Raw genomic sequence first — 19,014 nt, forward strand, 5'->3', positions numbered from 1 at the left:
GCATCCACACTGCCTGTGTAGTATTGTAACTATTTGAAACTTTCTTTTTATTCATACACAATTAGTAAACTCTGATTTAGAAAAAATAACATTGGACTGTTTTTTCAGAAATCCAAGGAGTTTGGAAAAGAATTCTTTACAGTTTGGTCTTCATGATTACTTTTGAAGGGGAAGAATTTTCTCAGACCCTCCCTTGTAAGTTGAGGATGAGTGAGAATCACCAGCAAGTGTTGCACCTGCAACGGCCAATGTAACACCGGTGAGAAGATTCTCAACCTGCACTTCACTGTCTAGTCATCCCCTGAGACATTTCGTCATCAGGCTGATTCTCGATCCTGCAAGTAATCCAAAGGCCAATTATGGTTTCTGAAAAGCAAACTATGATGTGCGAAAGTGTCAACTGTCTCTTTAAAGCTCCTAATTAAAAAGACCTTTAAAAAATCTGACGATTTGAAGTAAATCCTGCTTTCTCTTTAGCAAAGGCTGAGTTTCTTCAAAGGTAGCAGATGTGTTCTAAGACTGGTTTTGACTCTAATTAATCAGTGTGGACCACCTATGGGTTAGAATGGATCTGTGACCCTGAAATATGGTCTGATCTGATCACGTCCCTGAGCAGGGACAGAGATACAATGGAAAGAATCCTGAGAAAATTGTGTCATCAAGTTGGTTAAGAACGTCGAGTAGTTCATTGGCCTGAACATTGTTAAGGAGAGAAATAGGGAACCAGAATGAAAAGAAATCAGAGGAGAAAACTCCTGTGCTTTACAAAAGGAAAGTCTGTAGACCCTGAGATGACATAATATAGCAGCAAGGGCAAGGCACGTGGATACTAATAATACATGATTAGAAATGGACATTGGACAGCAGCACATTCATCTTTAATTTCATTTTATTTTTAATTAAAAAAATTTCATCTGAACTTAAGACGCTATTTGGAACTATATTTATGTTAAATGAACTAGTACATTTGACTGACCTGGCTGGACAAGGATCCAAGTTGCACTCCTGAAGCTTGGGTTTGGGTTTGACGTTCTCTGGGTAATAGTGACAGTACTGATCAGCAACCACACGGTTGCTCCGAAGATCGTAACACTCAGCCGACGTCAGCTGGTAACCTGTAGTATCAAACCATCCGGGCAAGTTTAAACACACATGCCAATGCAATATATTTCTTTATGCTTCTTGGCCATCTCACATTAACGGAAATTATTCCCCAATGCCTCAGTCATTTCCAGGAAAAAAGATGCATAATTGGAGGGCACATTACTTGAAAAAACAGTATTTGAGGCCTGTAAAAATTAATCTGCTCGGGCCGGCCCGGTGGCGCACTGGATAGTGTGCTGCTTGGGAAGCGCGGCGGCGCGCGCCGCCCGAGGGTTCGGATCCCACATACAGACCGGCTCCCGCTCACTGGCTGAGCGAGGCGCGGGAGCAACACCGAGGTTTGCAATCCCGTTGCCGGACGGTACGGGGGCAACACTGAGGGTTGCGATCCATTGCCGGACACGGAAAAAAAAAAAGACAAAAAAAAAAAATTAATCTGCTCAAAATTTAATAATTATATCATAGGGCTTGAACTACATAGTGGTATAGGTAGATTATAAGACTCCGTGATAAGAACTATTCTTTTCATTTCTTTTGTATAATCTAAAAGTGTAACACAGAGTTCTGTATCCAAAAACAACCATCAGTATTTATTTACCAACCATGTTATACAAGGATACTAAATCACTAGGGAGAATAAACTCCTGAATAAATAAAGAAGATAAATCCCAAGATTGTCCCACTTGGACAATGAGGCCAATGGAGGATAGCACAGAATCAGGTCCTACCAGCTGCCTGGGAACATTATTTTTGTCTAAATTCAACCTAAATGGGTTGAATTAAATGAGTTAAATGGACAAGTAAGATCCCAACAGTAGCTACCATGAATCTCTTTCTTTACAGAATTAAAAAAAAAAAAACCTTCCTACTGTTCAACTTTTGCTTTATCCCAACTCTTTTGCCATTTTTGTCATTTCTTTTTAAATTAAGTCTCTAGCCTGAATATCTTTTTTTTTTTTTTTCTGGAGGCTGGCCAGTATGGGGATCTGAACCCTTGACCTACAAACTGAGCTAACTGACCAGCCCTCTAACCTGTATTTCTTAGCTTCCATCCACAAATTTCCACTGCTTAGAAATGCCTCTTTAAAAAATAAAGAGTTGCTGAGTAATGTTTAATTCTAATCATAATGTGTTTTATCTTTCCTACCTGCTTTATTGTTCTGTGAATTTCTGGTGAGGGTGATCAAGACTTAGACCCTTGGATTCTTAGATTCTTAAATTCTTAGGTTTTTAAATGTACATAAAAAATATTTTAAAATTAGGCTGCTTGTATCATTCTGACCCTAACCAACCCTTCAAATATATTCTACCAGGCAGGTGGCTGAGTACTGTTATTGTTAAATCTGTATTAAAAGGTAAAATTTAAATTGTTAAAAGACTTGCAAAAGATTTTAGGAAATCAGAAGGAGGCTTATAAGCCAGATTTCCTGGCTTGAGGCTATGTCTCAGACCACCCACAAAAATTAATTGATCGTTAAAGATCTAAAAAAAGACCTTTTAAAATTCCTACTGTAAAGATGAAAAGCATGGAAAGTAATAAAAGCAATGGATATGAACACATGTTCTATCTAATTTTTTGTTTTATTAGAAAATCAAGTAGCAAAGTGATATTTTGGATAAGTAAGTGCACTTTTGTTTTTCAATTACATTGTACACTAAAGCAGCCAATTTTATGACAAGCTAATCATTTTATAATTTTCCATATAATTTTTACTCAAGGACAGAATTTATCATATAGTAAGTAAATTCTGGGTACAAACAATAAGTAAATTATAAACCTGAGATTATGATTTTTTCAGAGTCATAATGTGTCAGCCTAAACCTGTTGCTTTGAAGTTTTATGGAGTGTATGAAATGAAATGTTAGAACAAAAATGAAGTAAATTACCAAACTGATCAGATAAAGTTTCACATGGTATTTGAAAAAGCAATTCTCTACACTTAGCAAAATGGCCAACCAGTCGAATCTGGAACCAGAAACACAGAAGATCATTTCTTAGGGACTGTTTCTTCAGTAATATTTAAACCTGTCCATGAAGTGGGAGAAAGGCTGGTTTCCATACCCCGCACATCTACACACACAGTTCTATTTGGGGGGCTTCCTTGTAAAATTTATATTTGAAAACTACTGATAGTTCTATTCACTTAGATGTAAGGAAAATGAGGTCCAAAGGGGTTGGATATATATGAATCTAACACTGATTGCCTTATTGTATAATAAGCTGTTGTCAAGGCTCCTGAAATTATATTCAACAGCAGCTCTATGTGAAACTGGAATAGTGTGCATATAATTGAACTGTTATTTCTCACAAAGCATGGTTTCCATTTAAAAAAAGAAAAAACATTATTTCCTTAGATTTCTTTCTTTGAAACTGTTTCCTGTGCTAGTCAGTAAACAGGTACATCGAAATAATGTATTTCCATGAAACATCAAAGTAAATGGTATTTTATTTTTAAACAAAGTCATTTTCTATTCAGAACTCAGAGAGCAACTAGAAACCCTATTCCATTGAAATCCTTAAAGGGTTGAATTATTGGCTATATAACAGCTGACTGGAATAGTGTGCATATAATTGAACTGTTATTTCTCACAAAGCATGGTTTCCATTTAAAAAAAAGAAAAAACATTATTTCCTTAGATTTCTTTCTTTGAAACTGTTTCCTGTGCTAGTCAGTAAACAGGTATATCAAAATAATGTATTTCCATGAAACATCAAAGTAAGTGGTATTTTATTTTTAAACAAAGTCATTTTCTATTCAGAACTCAGAGAGCAACTAGAAACCCTATTCCATTGAAATCCTTAAAAAGCACTTGATGGCATTCTGACTACTTTTAAGCTAAAATCTAACATTGACTCTAGAACCACATTTTCAGTGGTTTGTTCACATTCTGTAGTCAGAGATAACACAGCTAAAGATGAATTACATTATACATTCTTACTGTTTTACATATATTGATGGGTAATCATTTATTTCCATTTGGAGGTACCATCTTTTCATCTCTTGTCAAATTAATCTAGCAATTCCTATGTGAATTAGCTAATATTTAAAGTCAGCCAATTAACTGGCTTCCATGAAGCTAGAGCTAGAATTTATTTGATGTCCTAATTTTCAAAGGAATTTTATACCCATTAAATTAGAAAAACTTTAAAAAAAACTATAATCCACAAATACTGGCTCAGTTGGCAATGAATTTAAAATATTCACATACTGCTTGTTACCCTTCTGGAAAGAATTTGGTAATATATGCCAAAAGCCACAAAAATCTGAAACTCCTTGATCTAGTAACCTCACTTTTGAGTATTTATACCAAGGAAATAATCTGAAAGGAGAAAAATACTTAGGTATCAAGTTATTCATTACATTATAATAGTGGAAAAGTTTCAATGAACTAAATGATCTACTATAGAGAAATGACTAAATAAATTATAGTGAAATAATTCAAAGCAATTATTATAATTATGAAGAACAGAAAAATGGAGGAAAATGTCTTTGCTAGTAACACAAAATGCTGTCCATGTTACAGATGTGATGAAGCAGACAGGAATTCATTTTGTGACTTTTCAGGAGAGATGCATTTTAATGAATAAGCAAATGACATTCCTTTTAATCCATGGATGATAAAAAATAACTGAGCCTAAGTTATTCTTTTTCTTCTTGTAATAAACCATTTCTCCTAATTAAGTAAGCTTGACAAACACTTTTCACTTGATTCCTGAATAAATGATTTCACTTCAACCAGATCAGTAGTCTATGCTCAAGTCAACAGAAGTAACTGAGGACCAAGCTTTTGCCAAATTATGGTATTTCTAGTCCTGGTTTTCCATGAAATCAAGGAAAGAAGTAAAGACTGTTTCCTCTCAGGGGACTCTACAGACAGAAAATGTTCATGGGGCATCTTGGCTTTGGCTCCGTTCAGAAGGAAGGATCTGACCCACCACAGCACTCAACTACTTCCACGTGAAGTTACTCTACTCTTATAATAGCCAAGTCTCTCCTCGCAGAAGCCAACAGTTTCTAGGCTAACTGAACAACATTACCTCCTCCACAGGTGGCTGAGCAAGGAAAGAAATCCGTCTCCCTCCATCGGTGGATGATAGGCTGATAGAAGATGAACTGGACTGTACTGTCCGTGGGCCCCGAGTTTCGGATCTGCGGGAGACAACAGGAAAGTAGAGGAACGAGGCTGACAGGGCGGTGCTTTCTGGGTCCCTTGCAACTGTGGACAAGGACGCATGGTAGTAGTGATGGCCTTAGGCTGTGTCAGGGCTGCATCAGGAGAGAAGCAGCACTGGCAACAGCACTCGTCTTACCATTTAACCAGCGAGTGGTCCTTGCACATGCCGTCCGTGTCACAGAATGAGGGATAGCAATGTCTCAGTTTGTGGTTTTACTACTATCTTATCTCAAGCTGCTGACTCCCTTTCCCTCCTTTATTTCCAACCTCTCTGGTGTGGCAGATCAAATTACATGTAATTTTAAATTCGGGTTCAGAAAAAGACAATTTGTTCCAAGAAAACTATAAATGCCATTCACTGCAGAAAAGATACTGTCTTGGGTTAAGAAAAAAAAGAGGGTTCAAGTATTAAATAGCCCTTCCCATTCAGATGTATGTGGAGTTTCCTGTCAATTTAGGGATTCATATATTTTCATATGCAAAGTATCAACTGGAAGCTTGCTAAAATGCATGCAGATGGTCCAAGAACCAAACTCTGAGAAACACCAACTTATAAAAGCAATTACTTTAAAACAAAACTGTTGCTTATGGAAATTATGACTCCGTTTTTTTTAAAAGAGAAAGTGTGAAACAATAATTCTTCAAAAGTACAAGGTTTAGAAAACATACTCAAACTGAAAGAGAAGGAAAAAGAACCTAACCTGAATGATTAATTTCATGAAGACACAATGGTGTGTCATACAACATTTAGACTGTTGGGCAAGGCTTGGACTATTGATTATAATAAAGGAGGTCCCCAGGACAATTTAGAGGATCAATTCCTACTCCAATTACTTTACAACAACTACAGAATGATCAGAGTCTAACTGAATCACCTGGACTAAGTCTGTGTGTTAAGTGTTTTTAAGCCTTACTATTGTCCCAACTACCCTCTATCTAGGGTAAATTGATGGATTTGATCTTCAGATTATTTTAAAGATAAACACGATTTCTCTGTTACTGAGTTTAAAAAGTGGATTAAACACCTAGGATGAAGGGGAAAATAGAACTACTGAAGAAACACAGCAAAGAAAAATTAATAGGTGCTAAACTCTAGATCAGTTTTTGTAGTTTAGATGGAAATGTGGAAACGTTTCTCATAAAATCTGGGAGAACTGCAAAGGAAAAATAGAGAGAAAACCTGCTGAACATCTCATATTACACTGAGATTCTGACCTGTGGAGCATTCAGGTCTTTTAAAATTAGAATAAACAGTGATACAATTCCCTACTTAAAACAAAGACAGCTGAAGCAATACAGTGTCTTTCACATAAGGAGAGCGCTGCCTACAGATTAATATTTCTCAGTCCTATGTGTCAGATACAAGGGTACCTAATTGCTTGCTTAGGGATTTACTATTAATCACATTCTTTGGCAAGTGCTTTTTTTTTTTCCCTCCATTTTAAGCTCACAAAAGCCTCTAAGCTCTCTTGAGATGGGTGGTTATCACAATGGAAAGCTATCAGAAGAGGGTTCTCATTTGGACATAAACTCCATGAAAAAATATAAAGAGCAGAAAATTTGTTTAGACCCAGAGAGATGGGTTTTTTTTTTCTCGCAGGGTTCCCGTTTGTAATGCTAGAAGTTAAACTGAGCCTCAGGAAAGTGAGAAAAAAATATATAGCTTCTTATGGCTAGAATGAGGAGGATAGAGCATCACAATGCTTGGAAAAACCTTGTTCTAGAATATCTACACAACGTCTGGGCCTGCATTTTGGTCTGGTTAGAAAGACAAAAAGGTGGAGCAGGTCCTCTTTTCAGCTCCTTAGAAGTTATCAATAAAAGCACCTCATGCCCTAAGAGGAAGGAATGAATGAGAAGAAGTTTTGGTATTAAGAGAGAAGGTTAATAAACACCACATTAAAGGAAGGAAGAAAAGAAGCTTAGGAAGAAATTCATTCTTAATGAGTTCAATAAAAACTGTGTAGAATGACCATAAGCTCTGAGGTTGTACAGTTACATTTGCAAAGCGATTGGAGATGAATAGGGACCTCTTTATTTCAAATAGATAAAACCAATCGCGAGGCATCCAGATCTCTGGCCACATAGTCTTGCTTGGTTGCTTCCACACTGCTGGCATTCCCACTTTTCCTTTCTCTATAGTCACATTCTGTGTTTAATAATAACAGCAACAACTGCCACAACCGCCAGTACTTACTACATTCCCACTTTGTACAAGGCATCTTTTATTTATATTAAATCCAATCTTAAAACTACTCTGTATTATCTTCCACTTTCACTTTGCAATGAGAAAAACGAGGCTCAGAGAGGCTAAGTGGCTTGCTCAAGGCTACACAGCTAAGGAATAGCAGAGCAGGATTTGAATTCAGGTCTACCTAGCTCTAAAACTGCTATGCTTTTCATGGCATCAAGCAATCTCCATAGTACTGTTGTGAAGATATATGCATTTATCTTTAGCCGTATCCATGTACCTGTCTTCTCAGTATCTTCTTAATTTTTCATTTTAGAAAAATGAGGCTAACCTGATGTATAACTTTGATGGCCTAACTGATGCTCAAGGAAATAAGCTGCCATGGTCTTTTTCTCTGGTTTTCTTAATTCTAGCCTGCTTGGCTCGGCACTGTGTGATCTTTAGCTCTGTAGCTTCGTAAACCCCAAGTCCTCAAACATCAGGTTCTAGTTCTCAAGAGTATGTTGGAAACTTCAGTTTGACTCATTAGAATTTTGGTGTAGGGAGCTAAACACGTGTGGCATATGTGATTTTGGCCTCCTTACGTCAATAAGAAAAAAGGAATGCTCTGAGTCATACTCGTCTTCCTGTAATTAAAATGTTTCAGTGTTTCTAATTCAACATAATGACTTCTCAAACTAAAAATAAATGACAAGACAAAAAACTGGTCCCTTTCCATCGCAATTGATTGCACTGTCATGACGTGGCTGGAGGGTAGTACAAATGTGCACGTGAACTTTAAGTCCATGAAAAATCTAAAGGAATCAAGGAGAAATTATAAACACATGAAGACATCATCAAGTACACAAAGTCTTTCTCAGAGAAAGCCCTGTGAAACCCCCTTTTTCTTGTCAGCTGGGAAAAGGGCAATTGTGAGCTTTGGAATGTTCCCCAACTAAGTTTCTTTCTCTCGTAGATATTGTAGAAACTTTTGCCCCAGATGGGCTGGCAAGATGGCTGGCAGTCAGGGTTCCCCCCAACCTGCCTTGGCTGCAGTTCAGTGGCTGCTCTGATGAGGACAGGTGGGTATAAAGGAGCCATGAGTCACCAGCTACTATGCACCTCTGAGTTGGAAGCCACAGTGTTATCTGACTCGGTCACACTGCTCTCAGGGCAATAGAATGTCATGGCTTGGGAGGGCTTGGAAATAGTGGAAATAAAATCAGTGTGACTGCTAGGGAAAGAATAAAATGAAAACAGCAAATCTGATTATTAAATGCTTCTGTCTACTACACTCAATTTTGGGCTGTTCTGGCAGTTGACAGTAGTACTGTATTCTCAAGAACTGCTGTAAAAAATATTTTAAAATGCTTTTGCTTGAACTTTCAAAGACATGCAATAATAATAAATCTTCCTTACAGCATTTGCATGTCCTTAAATACTTAATTATGAATCACTATGTACTATTGACTTCTTTTCCTTCCTACAGTTGATTTAAACTGTTGGCTCAGGACAATGACTTCCCTTTTATAAGCACAGGTTGACTGTATGGGGAGGCCATTTAGAAACAGGCTGGGTGCAGGGTGAAACCAACCTGGGATAAGCGTCTGCCAAAGCTCTGCCTCTAGTGGAGAAAGGAATGATTTCAATCCTACCCAGGATTCACAGGCTGCCCAAGTCTCACAAAGCCTTTCTTCATCACATTAGCCCGTAGTGAACATCTATAGATTTAATACCTGTCCTCTTAATTTTAGTATTCATTATATGCTTTGTTATTTCAAAAATCTCTACTCAGGGTTTTATCTCCCAAATGACATTACTAGGAGAGGGCCGATACCATATATGATAGTCAATCTTCCCAATGTATCAAGCATCTCCTGAATAAAGGACACACACACACACACACACACATGGGTACTTCAAAAAGTTCATGGAAAGATTTGTATTATCTTTTTTGGGGGGTAGCTGGCTGGTACTGGGATTGAACCCTGGACTTTGGTGTTAATTAGCACTACATTCTAACCAACTGAGCTAATCCGGCCAGCCCCTGTATTATCTTTTAATTCTTTTTCTCCAGGAACTTTTTCTTTTTTTTTTTTTCAATTATTTCCTCTCACTATGTCACTTCTCTTTGAATTCTTTAATGGTGTCATTTGATGAATAAAATTTTTATTTTATTTTGTTATGCCTCTTTTTTTTTTTTTTGAGAAGGGTGGTGGCTGACCACTGTGGGGATATGCCTTTTTTTTTTTTTTAATTGTAACACAGTTGATTGTACATATCTGTGGGGTACAGAGTTGAATATCATTACATGTGTACAATATGTGATGCTGAAATCAGGATAATTAGTATATTCAATATTATACAATGTAATCGTTCTTCATGGCCCTTTACCAATTCCCCCTTACTCCCTCCTGCCCCCCTCCCACCTCTGGTAACCTCAGTTCTGTTCTCTCCTTTAGAAAGTTCAATGTATTACTGTGATTATTATATCTTTATTTATTTTATTTTTTAAAAAAATTTTATTGGTTATGCATATTCATGGGGTACACAGTTGACCATCACCACTTGTGCCCAAGGTGTGATGGCAAGATCAATACCATCAGCAGGCCCATTACCACAAATTGTGATTATTCCCTGTGTCCCCAACCCAATTAATCCCCAGCCTCCCTCCCTCCCCCTTCCCCCACCCCACTCTGAAACCCTAGGTCTGTTCTCTTCCTCTGCAAGTTCAACGCACCACTGTGGTCTTTCTTTCCTTCCTTTTTTCTCTCTTAGCTTCCACTTATGAGAGAGTACAGCGGTATTTTCCCCCTCTGTTCCTGGCTTATTTCACTCCACATAATTTTCTCCAAGCTCATCTATGTTGCTGTGAATGGCAGAATTTCATTCTTTTTTATGGCAGAGTAGTATTCTATGCTGTATATATACCACAGTTTCCTTACCCAGTCATCCATCAATGGACATTTAGGTTGGTTCCATGTCTTGGCTATTGTAAATAGAGCTGTGATGAACATGACATGATGATTTCCATTCCTTTGGGTATATACCTAGAAGTGGGATTGCTGGATCATATGGTAGATTTACCTGCAATTGTTTGAGAAACTTCCACACTGTTTTCCATAGTGGTTGTACTTACAGTCCCATGAACTGTGTAGGAGTGTTCCCGTCTCTCCACGTCCTTGCCAGCATTTGGTACTCTCCATCTTTTTGATTATAGCCAGTCTAACTGGGGTGAGGTGATATCTCAATATGGTTTTAATTTGCATTCCCTGATGATCAGTGATGTTGAGCATTTTTTAAAGTGCCTGTTGGCCATCTGTATATCTTCCCTGGAAAAATGTCTATTCAGCTCCTTTGCCCATTTTTTAATTGGGTTATTTGTTTTTTTACTGTGTAATTGCTTGAGTTCCTTATATATTCTGATATTAATCCCTTGTCAGATGTATAGGTTGCAAATATTTTCTCCTACTCTATAGGTTGTCATTTCACTCTGTTGATTGTTTCCTTCGTTGTGCAGAAGCTTTTTAGTTTTATATAATCCCATTTGTTTATTTTTTCTTTTGTTGCTTGTGCTTTTTGGGCTCTTGTTCATAAAGTCTGTGCTCAGTCCTAGTTCCCCTTAGTGTTTCCCCTTTATTTTGCCTTAGTAGCTTTACAGTTTCCAGTCTTATACCTAAGTCTTTAATCCATTTTGAGTTGATTTTAGTATATGTTGAGAGGTGCAGGTCTAGTTTCATTCTTCTACATATGGATATGCAATTTTCCTAGCACCACTTACTGAAGAGGCAGTCTTTTCCCCAATGTATATTTTTGTTGTCTTTGTCAAATATCAATTGGCTGTAAGTCAGTACTTTGAATATATCATCCCATTCTCTTCTGGCCTGCAGGGATTCTGCTGTGAAGTCTGTTCTTAGTCCGATAAGGACTCCCTTATAGGTGACTTGATGCTTTTCTGTAGCTGTTTTTAGGCTTCTCTCTTAGACTTTGATTTTTAACAATTTGACTACAATGTGTCTCAGAGAGGATCTTTCTGGATTGAATCTGCTTGGGAACCTTTGAGCCTCTTGGATCTGGAAGTCCATATCTCTACTAACACCTGAGAAGTTTTCCACTATTATTTCGTTGAATATGTTTTCAATGCCTTTTCCTTTCTCCTCCCTTTCTGAAACATCCATGATTCAGATGTTTGTGAGCTTAAGGTGGTATGCTAGTTTTTTTTAGCTTTTCTTCATTTTTTAAAATTCTTTTTTCTTTTTTTTTTGTCTTCTTGGGTTATTTAAAAAAGATTGTCTTCAAGATCAGAAACTCTTTCTTCCACTTGCTCTAGCCTGCTGCTTATGCTCTCAAGTGTAGTTTTTATTTCACTGAAAGAGTCAGTTCTAGGAGTTCTGCTACTTTCTTTTTTATGGTATTTATCTCTTTGCAAATTTCCTCCTTCATGTCTGGATTGATTGTCTCATTTAGTAGTGTTGTCTGAGTCTTCTTGTATCTCACCGAGTTTCTTTAAGACTGTTACTCATAATTCCCTTTCAGACATGTCAAGGGTTTCCTGTTGTATGGGGTCTGGTATTTGAGAATTATAATATTCCTTTGGTGGTGTCGTATTTTCTTGATTTTTCATATTTCTAGTATCCCTACGTTGCTGCCTAGCCATCTGGTGGTCACTTCTATTACTCTGGGGTAGCTTTTGAGGAGAGAGAACACCTCCTGTAGATTTTTTATATATTGTCCATGGGCTGGGGTGTTTTCTGGGCAGACTCACTAGTTTCAGTTGTTCTGGGTAGACTTGGTAGTTCTGGGTTGACTTGGTTGTTCTGAGGGATGCTAGCAGCTATGTCTGTGGCTGGAGCTGCGTGCTGGGCTGGGCTGGCACAGGTGGGTGTGGTTATGTTTAGTCAGGGTGGCTGGGGCCAGGTCGGTGGCAGGGTGGCTGGGCCCATGTGTGTGGGTGGCCTGATGATTGGGCCCAGGCAGGCAAGTGGGGCTGTGCTGGCTATCAAGTAGTTGGGTCATGCAATGGCATGCGCTGTGCAGGATGAACTCCTGTGCGGGGTGAAGGGCCAGGGCTCTGGGACTAGACAATGGTGCAGGCAAACTCAGTGGCATGGTGGGGGTGGGCGGGGGCCAGAGCAGGAGGAGGGTTACCACTGGGAAGTGCTCACAGCTGAGCTGATTCTTTCTGCCAGAAGGTAGAATTCTTCCTAGCTGATCCTGGTTTGGGGGATGTGGCAGTGGGTGAAGCCATGTGCCTGTTTCTCCTCTCTACCACCCTGCTTGGTTTTTATGCTCCACAGGGTCCTCGCCAGGCTCCCACTGCCCTCCCATGCTCTCCTACCGATGCTCTCCCCTGGACTCAGCTGTGCTTTCCTTGCTCTGGTCCCTTTCGGTGGAGGATTGTGCATTGGGCACCTCTAGTCTGTCATCTTGCTCCATCTCTCTGCACACATCTATCTAATGGCTACACCTGCCAAATTGTTCTTGGCTCCTACCACTTGTAAAATGGTCAGCCTCCAAATATCTTCAGAGAAGGTGCTTTCTGCTATTGTACAGATAAGGTACTGATTGGTTTGATTGGAAGTTAAAGTGCTTCAAAAAGATGAGGAGTGATTTGATTTTATCCACTTTAATACACATTATCTCATTTAATCCCTCACAAAGATTCTATTGGGAGGGAGAAATGTTTTATTATCATTTTATACATAAGCAAATAGGCTCAAGGAGGTAAAGCAATGTATTCAGGATCACACGTCCAGTAAGCAGCAGTATATACCAACCCTTAGAGTGCTTATCTGTTTGACCACACTATACTAGCACTGTCAAAAATGTCTGTAAACCCAATATATCAAGTTTAGATTTTGGAAGAAATGCTCCCCTAGGAAGCAAGATGAGAATTTAGTCTGTTTTAAAGAGGGCCAGAAAAGGAGATTCCAAAACGTTCGTTTGGAACCAATGGCAATATATAATAATTCCTCCCTGTGAGAAAATCTTCCTTTTGTACAAAAAAAGTATTTTTTGTTTAAAAATGGCATTTTGGCAATAAAATTCCAAAGAGATATTAATAAATGGCCATTCTGATTCCTGTGTATCCTATTCAAGAAGAAAGATACTGCTTAAATGAATATATAATGCATCCATCAAAGAACTGTTAGAGCTGATAAGTGAATTCAGTCAAATTGCAAGACACAAAATCAATCCACAAAAATCAGTAGCATTTCTATACACTTAAAATAAACTATCCAAAAAAGAAATCAAGAAGGCAATACCATTTACAATAGCTACAAAAAGTAAAATACTTAGGAATACATTTAACCAAGGACATGAAAGTCCTGTACACTGAGAACTATCAAACACTGATGAAAGAAATTGAAGAAGACACAAATATATGGAAAAATATTCTGTGTTTATGGACTGGAAGTATTAATATTGTTAAAATGTCCATTCCACCCAACAGGATCTACAGATTCAATGCAACCCCAAATAAAATTCCAATGACATTTTTCACAGAGATAGAAAAAAACATTCTAAAATTTGTATGGAACCCCCAAAAGACAAACCAATCATGAGCAAAAAAGAACAAAGCTGGATTCATCAAACTACCTTATTTCAAAATCTACTACAAAGCTATAGGAATTAAAACAGCATGGTACTGGGATAAAAACAGACACACAGAATAATGGAACAGAATAGAGATCTCAGAAATTAACTCACACATTTGTGGTCAATTGATTTTTGGCAAAGGTGTTAAGAATACACATTGAGAAAAGGACAGTGTCCAATAAATGGTGTTTGGAAAACTGGATATCTATATACAGGAGAATGTAATTAGAACCATACACAAAAATCAACTAAAAAATGGATTAAAGACTTATACGTAAGTTCTGAAGCTATATAACTGCTAGGAGAAAACATTGGGGAAAGCTTCATGACATTGGTGTGTATGATGAGTTCTTGGATAAGATTTCACAAGCAAAGGCAACAAAAAGAAAGATAGACCAGTGGCATTGTATCAACACAAAAAGCTTCTGCACAGCAAAGGAAACAATCAACAGAGTGAAGAGACAACCTCTGAAATAGGAGAAAATATTTGCAAAGTATTCTTCTGATAAGGGGTAATATCCCAAAGATATAGAGTCAACTCAATAGCAAGAAAATAAATAACCTGATTAAAAATAACCTGAATAAAAATGGGCAAACACTCTGAAAAGACATTTCTCAACAAAAGACATACAAATGGCCGCCAGATATATTAAAAGATACTCAACATCATTAATCATCAGGGAAATGGAATCAAAACCACAGTGAGATACCATTTCACACCTGTTAGTATGACTATTATAAAAAAGTTGAAAGTTAAGTATAGGCAAAGATGTAGAGAAAAGGGAATCCTTGTACATCGTTGGTGGGAATGTAAATTGGTATAGCCATTATGGAAAACAGTATGTAGGTTCCTCAAAAAATTAAAAATAGAACTACCATATGATCCAGCAATCCCACTTCTGGATATATATTCAAAAGAATTGAAAGCAGGGTCTCAAGGAGATATTGCACACCCATGCTCATAGCAGCATTATTCACAACAGCTAAGAGGTGGAATCACCCTAAGTGTCCACCAACTGATGAATGGATAATTAAGATGTCATATATATAAACAACAGAATCCTATTCAGCCTTAAAAAAAGAGAGTCCAGTCATTTATGACAACATGGATGAACCTGGAGGACGTTGTGTTTAGTGAAATAAGCCAGGCAGAGAAAGACAAATACCGCATGATCTCATTTATATGTGGAATCTAAGAAAGTTGAAGTCATAGAAAACAGAGCAAAATGGTGGTTACCAGGGGCTGGGGGGTGGGGTATTTGAAGAGATATTAGTCAAAGATACAAAAATTCAGTTAGATAGGAGGAATAAATTCAAGAGATCTATTGTGTGACATGGAGATTACAGTTAATAACAATGTATTGTACTCTTGAAAATAGCTAAGTAATAGATTTTAAGTGCTCTCACCACAAAAAAATAAGTATATGAGGTAATGCATATGTTAATTAGCTTGATTTAGTTATTCCACAATGTATACATATATCAAAACATCATGTATACCATAAATGTATATAATTTTTATTCGTCAATTAAAAATAATTAATAAAAAATAAAAGTATAGAACTGATTTCTATCAGAGAATTTTGCAGTACTTTTGAGATGTCCACATCTCAAAAATAAAATTCTGCCATACCTTTTTTTCACCTTCAAATAGCTGTTGCCCAGCTCTCAGGGAAGAATTCAACACTCTGGATGTGTCTAAGCACTACAGTCAGCTCCCTGCTGTACATCTGATTTATTCCACTTCCTGAATCGCCTGACTTTGCCCCACTAGATCACTCAGGGTAATTGCCCTTTCTCAGCGATGACGCTGTTTTGCTGACTATGACGAAGGATGTCAGTGTTTCTAATGAAGTTTATCAATGTGAAATTGGTTTGAGACTTTGATACCTTGCCTTTTAAATGTATAAAGATGATTTTATATACACACACACATATATATGCTATGTATACACATATATATAGCAAATGAAACTACTCTTTGAATGATGTTAATAGCTAAATTACATATTATATGTATAATTTTTAACACCTAAATCATGGGAAATGATATATAATTAAATGCTAATCTTTTATTTTAAGCTATTTCCCTGGGGGAAAATTAGGAAAGAAATAGTTGCTTCATTTAAAATCACCGGAAAAAAGGTAATTTTCTTCTTTTTTTCCTCTCTATGATCTTAAATTATCTGGCTCATTTTTAAGATTGAGTAAATTGACTTTTATTTTTTTATTTATTTAATTTACTTAAAAATTAAAAAAAAATTTTAACTTCTCAATATACATTGTATTTGATTTTTGTGTCCCTTTATCCATTCCTCTTCCCCCTCCTTCTGTCCCCTTCTCCCTACATCATATCTGTTCACTTGTCTTAACAACTTCAAAGAATTGTTGTGATTGTTGTGTCTTCTCCCTTCCCTTTATTTATTTGTGTGTTTATTTATTTATTTATTTTTAGCTCCCACAAATAAGTGAGAACATGTGGTATTTCTCTTTCTGTGCCTGACTTGTTCCACTTAATATAATTTTCTCTAAGTCCATCCATGTTGTTGCAAATTGTAGTATTTCATCCTTTTTTATAGCAGAGTAGTATTCCATTGTGTAGGTATACCATAGTTTCCTTATGCACTCATCTGATGATGGACATTTAGGGTGGTTCCAACTCTTGGCAATTGTAAACAGTGTGGCAATAAATATGGGAGTACAGGTATCTCTTCAGTATGAGGATTTCCATTCCTCTGGGTATATTCCCAGCAGTGGAATAGCTGGGTCATGTGGTAGATCTATCTGTAACTGTTTGAGGAACCTCCATACCATTTTCCGTAAAGGATGCACGATTTTGCAGTCCCACCAACAGTGTATGAGAGTTCCTTTTTCTCCACAACCTCGCCAGCACTTATCATTCTCATTCTTTTGGATATTAGCCATCCTAACTGGAGTGAGATGGTATCTCAAAGTGGTCTTGATTTGCATTTCCCAGATGCTGAGTGACGTTGAGCATTATTTCATGTGTCTGTTGGCCATTCATTAAATTGACTTTTTATTACATAATCTATCTTTGGATAATTTTACATTTATTTGATTCCCAATGTTTTCTTATAAAACGTAAAAAGAAAACTAATATACTCTTAGGAGCAACACAGATTACTGAGAAAAGTTCTAGGCCAAGAATAAAGAGATGTGACTTTCAGTCCTGGCTTACTGTCAGTGTGAACTTAGGTAAGTCACTCAACTTCCCTGAAGCAAAGTTGCCTCTTTAGTAAAATAGACATGTCACCATCTACTCTCCTTAAACACTTGCTGTGTAGTAAAAGTTCTTTATTCATGTAGCATTTCTTAGTGCTTATGCTTATGGGGTCGTTCTAATGGAGATATGAAGAAAAATAAAATTCACTCCCTTCCCTCAAGTAACATAGAGTGGAGAGATGTAATGTAAACAGGAATTTGATATGGAGTCACACAAGGATTCTGGAGGGAGGAAATCCTGAATTAAAAATAGGAGTTAGTGAAAAGAATGGAAGCAGAAAAGACAAGAGCATTCCAGGTAGAGGATACAGCATTATACAAAGGTAATGAATTATGAGAGTGTAAGGTATTAGGGGATCTGTGAGTCATTCAATTGGCTGAAAGAGGAGGTGAAAAGTCAAAGGTGAGGTTGGAAAGGTAGACAAGTTCAGATTATCAAGCATAGCAAATGCTATACTATGGATTTGCATTTTAGCCCCAAAACAATGAGTGGAGGTGAGGGGCTGTGCAGGCTTATAAAGGGGGTAGTTATGGTTTTAGAAAACTCACTGTGAAGGCAACATAGACAATGGATCAGAGGCTGGAAGACTAATTCAGAGTCTATGATATTAGTTCAGGTAAGAAAATGCAAAGGTCTAAACTAACACAGTGGCAGCAAGGATGGAGAAGAATCGTCATCCTGGGAGACGGTATGCAGGCAGAACTGATAAATGTTAATATCTGGCTAGGCGTGTATAGGAGAAGGGGAAATCAGGGTGAATCAGAGGTTTCTGACTCACCTGGGTAGATACTGTATTCATCTATCAGATAGGAAATAAAAAAGATAAAGTAGGTTTCTGGGGCTAGACAAGCTCAGTTTTGGATATATTGAGCTCATTGTGCCTAAGGGATATCAAGTGGTGATGTGCAGAAGGTAACTCGATCGATGAAATGCATTTGACAATGCTGTGAGCTATGTGAATGTGAGTAGTAACATGTACTTTAATCCAATTCTATATATTCAGTATGTGTATTAACTCTTGCAAGGCCACTAGGGAAATTACTATGGAAAAAATGGTCTATTCAGCAGTACTCTAAGGGCTTCATAGAATAAAGGGCTTCACTTCTTTACTGGATTTGCTTATTCAAAAGAAATTATTTAACTAATCACAGCATCATTTTTATTGTGAGCTATCTCTGATGGTTTGTAGCTTCTTTTTCACATTCATGTGGCTGGCATTGGGACTGTATTAAAAAGAGCTACCATGCAGATGGAGACAGAGGACAGTATTCTGGAACCCTTTTTCCATCCAACCTCACTGCCTATCACATTTTCCTATATGCATTCTTCCTTCCAGCTGCCATGGGGTCATCAAGCCTTAGCTTAAATCAAATGTCCTCTGGCTCCAGGTCCCATGATGAAAAATTTATGGAGCCTTGGACACATTACAGGTTTTACAGCTTTACAGCTGAAATCCTTCAGGTCCTCCTGACCTACTGAAGGAAAAAAATGTTTTATTTTATTGTGATTCCCAAATGTTCTTCCAGTGTGTGCATTTTTCCAACAGAATGTGCATGTTGCTTCCAGCAATGTGTTTTGTATTACCTTGAAAAGCAGGGAAGCTCTGAAGGAAGGAAACAACTTAGTCTTCGTCCTGTTGCTAGTATAAGAGCAAACAGAACTTGCCATTGGCAGCATGATTAGTTGACCAAGTCTATGGATCATCAATTTGTATTTCTTC

The 19,014-nt window shown here is 37.4% G+C and overlaps 1 protein-coding gene across 3 annotated transcripts in view; it reads right to left on the reverse strand.

The window, feature by feature from the left end:
* LOC103595786 (ADAMTS-like protein 1) overlaps window positions 1-19,014 on the reverse strand; it is a 211,985-nt gene that overhangs the window by 23,934 nt on the left and 169,037 nt on the right. For all 3 annotated transcript variants that reach the window (XM_008579263.1, XM_008579265.1, XM_008579266.1), the window contains exons 8-9: window positions 5,144-5,255; window positions 977-1,115 (exon numbers count right to left, since the gene is read on the reverse strand). In XM_008579263.1, the coding sequence (XP_008577485.1) occupies window positions 977-1,115; window positions 5,144-5,255 (251 nt within the window). The remainder of the gene's footprint in view (window positions 1-976; window positions 1,116-5,143; window positions 5,256-19,014) is intronic.

The sequence above is a fragment of the Galeopterus variegatus genome, unplaced genomic scaffold, assembly GCF_000696425.1.
Source record: "Galeopterus variegatus unplaced genomic scaffold, G_variegatus-3.0.2 Scaffold1845, whole genome shotgun sequence".
NCBI classification, from domain to species: domain Eukaryota; kingdom Metazoa; phylum Chordata; class Mammalia; order Dermoptera; family Cynocephalidae; genus Galeopterus; species Galeopterus variegatus.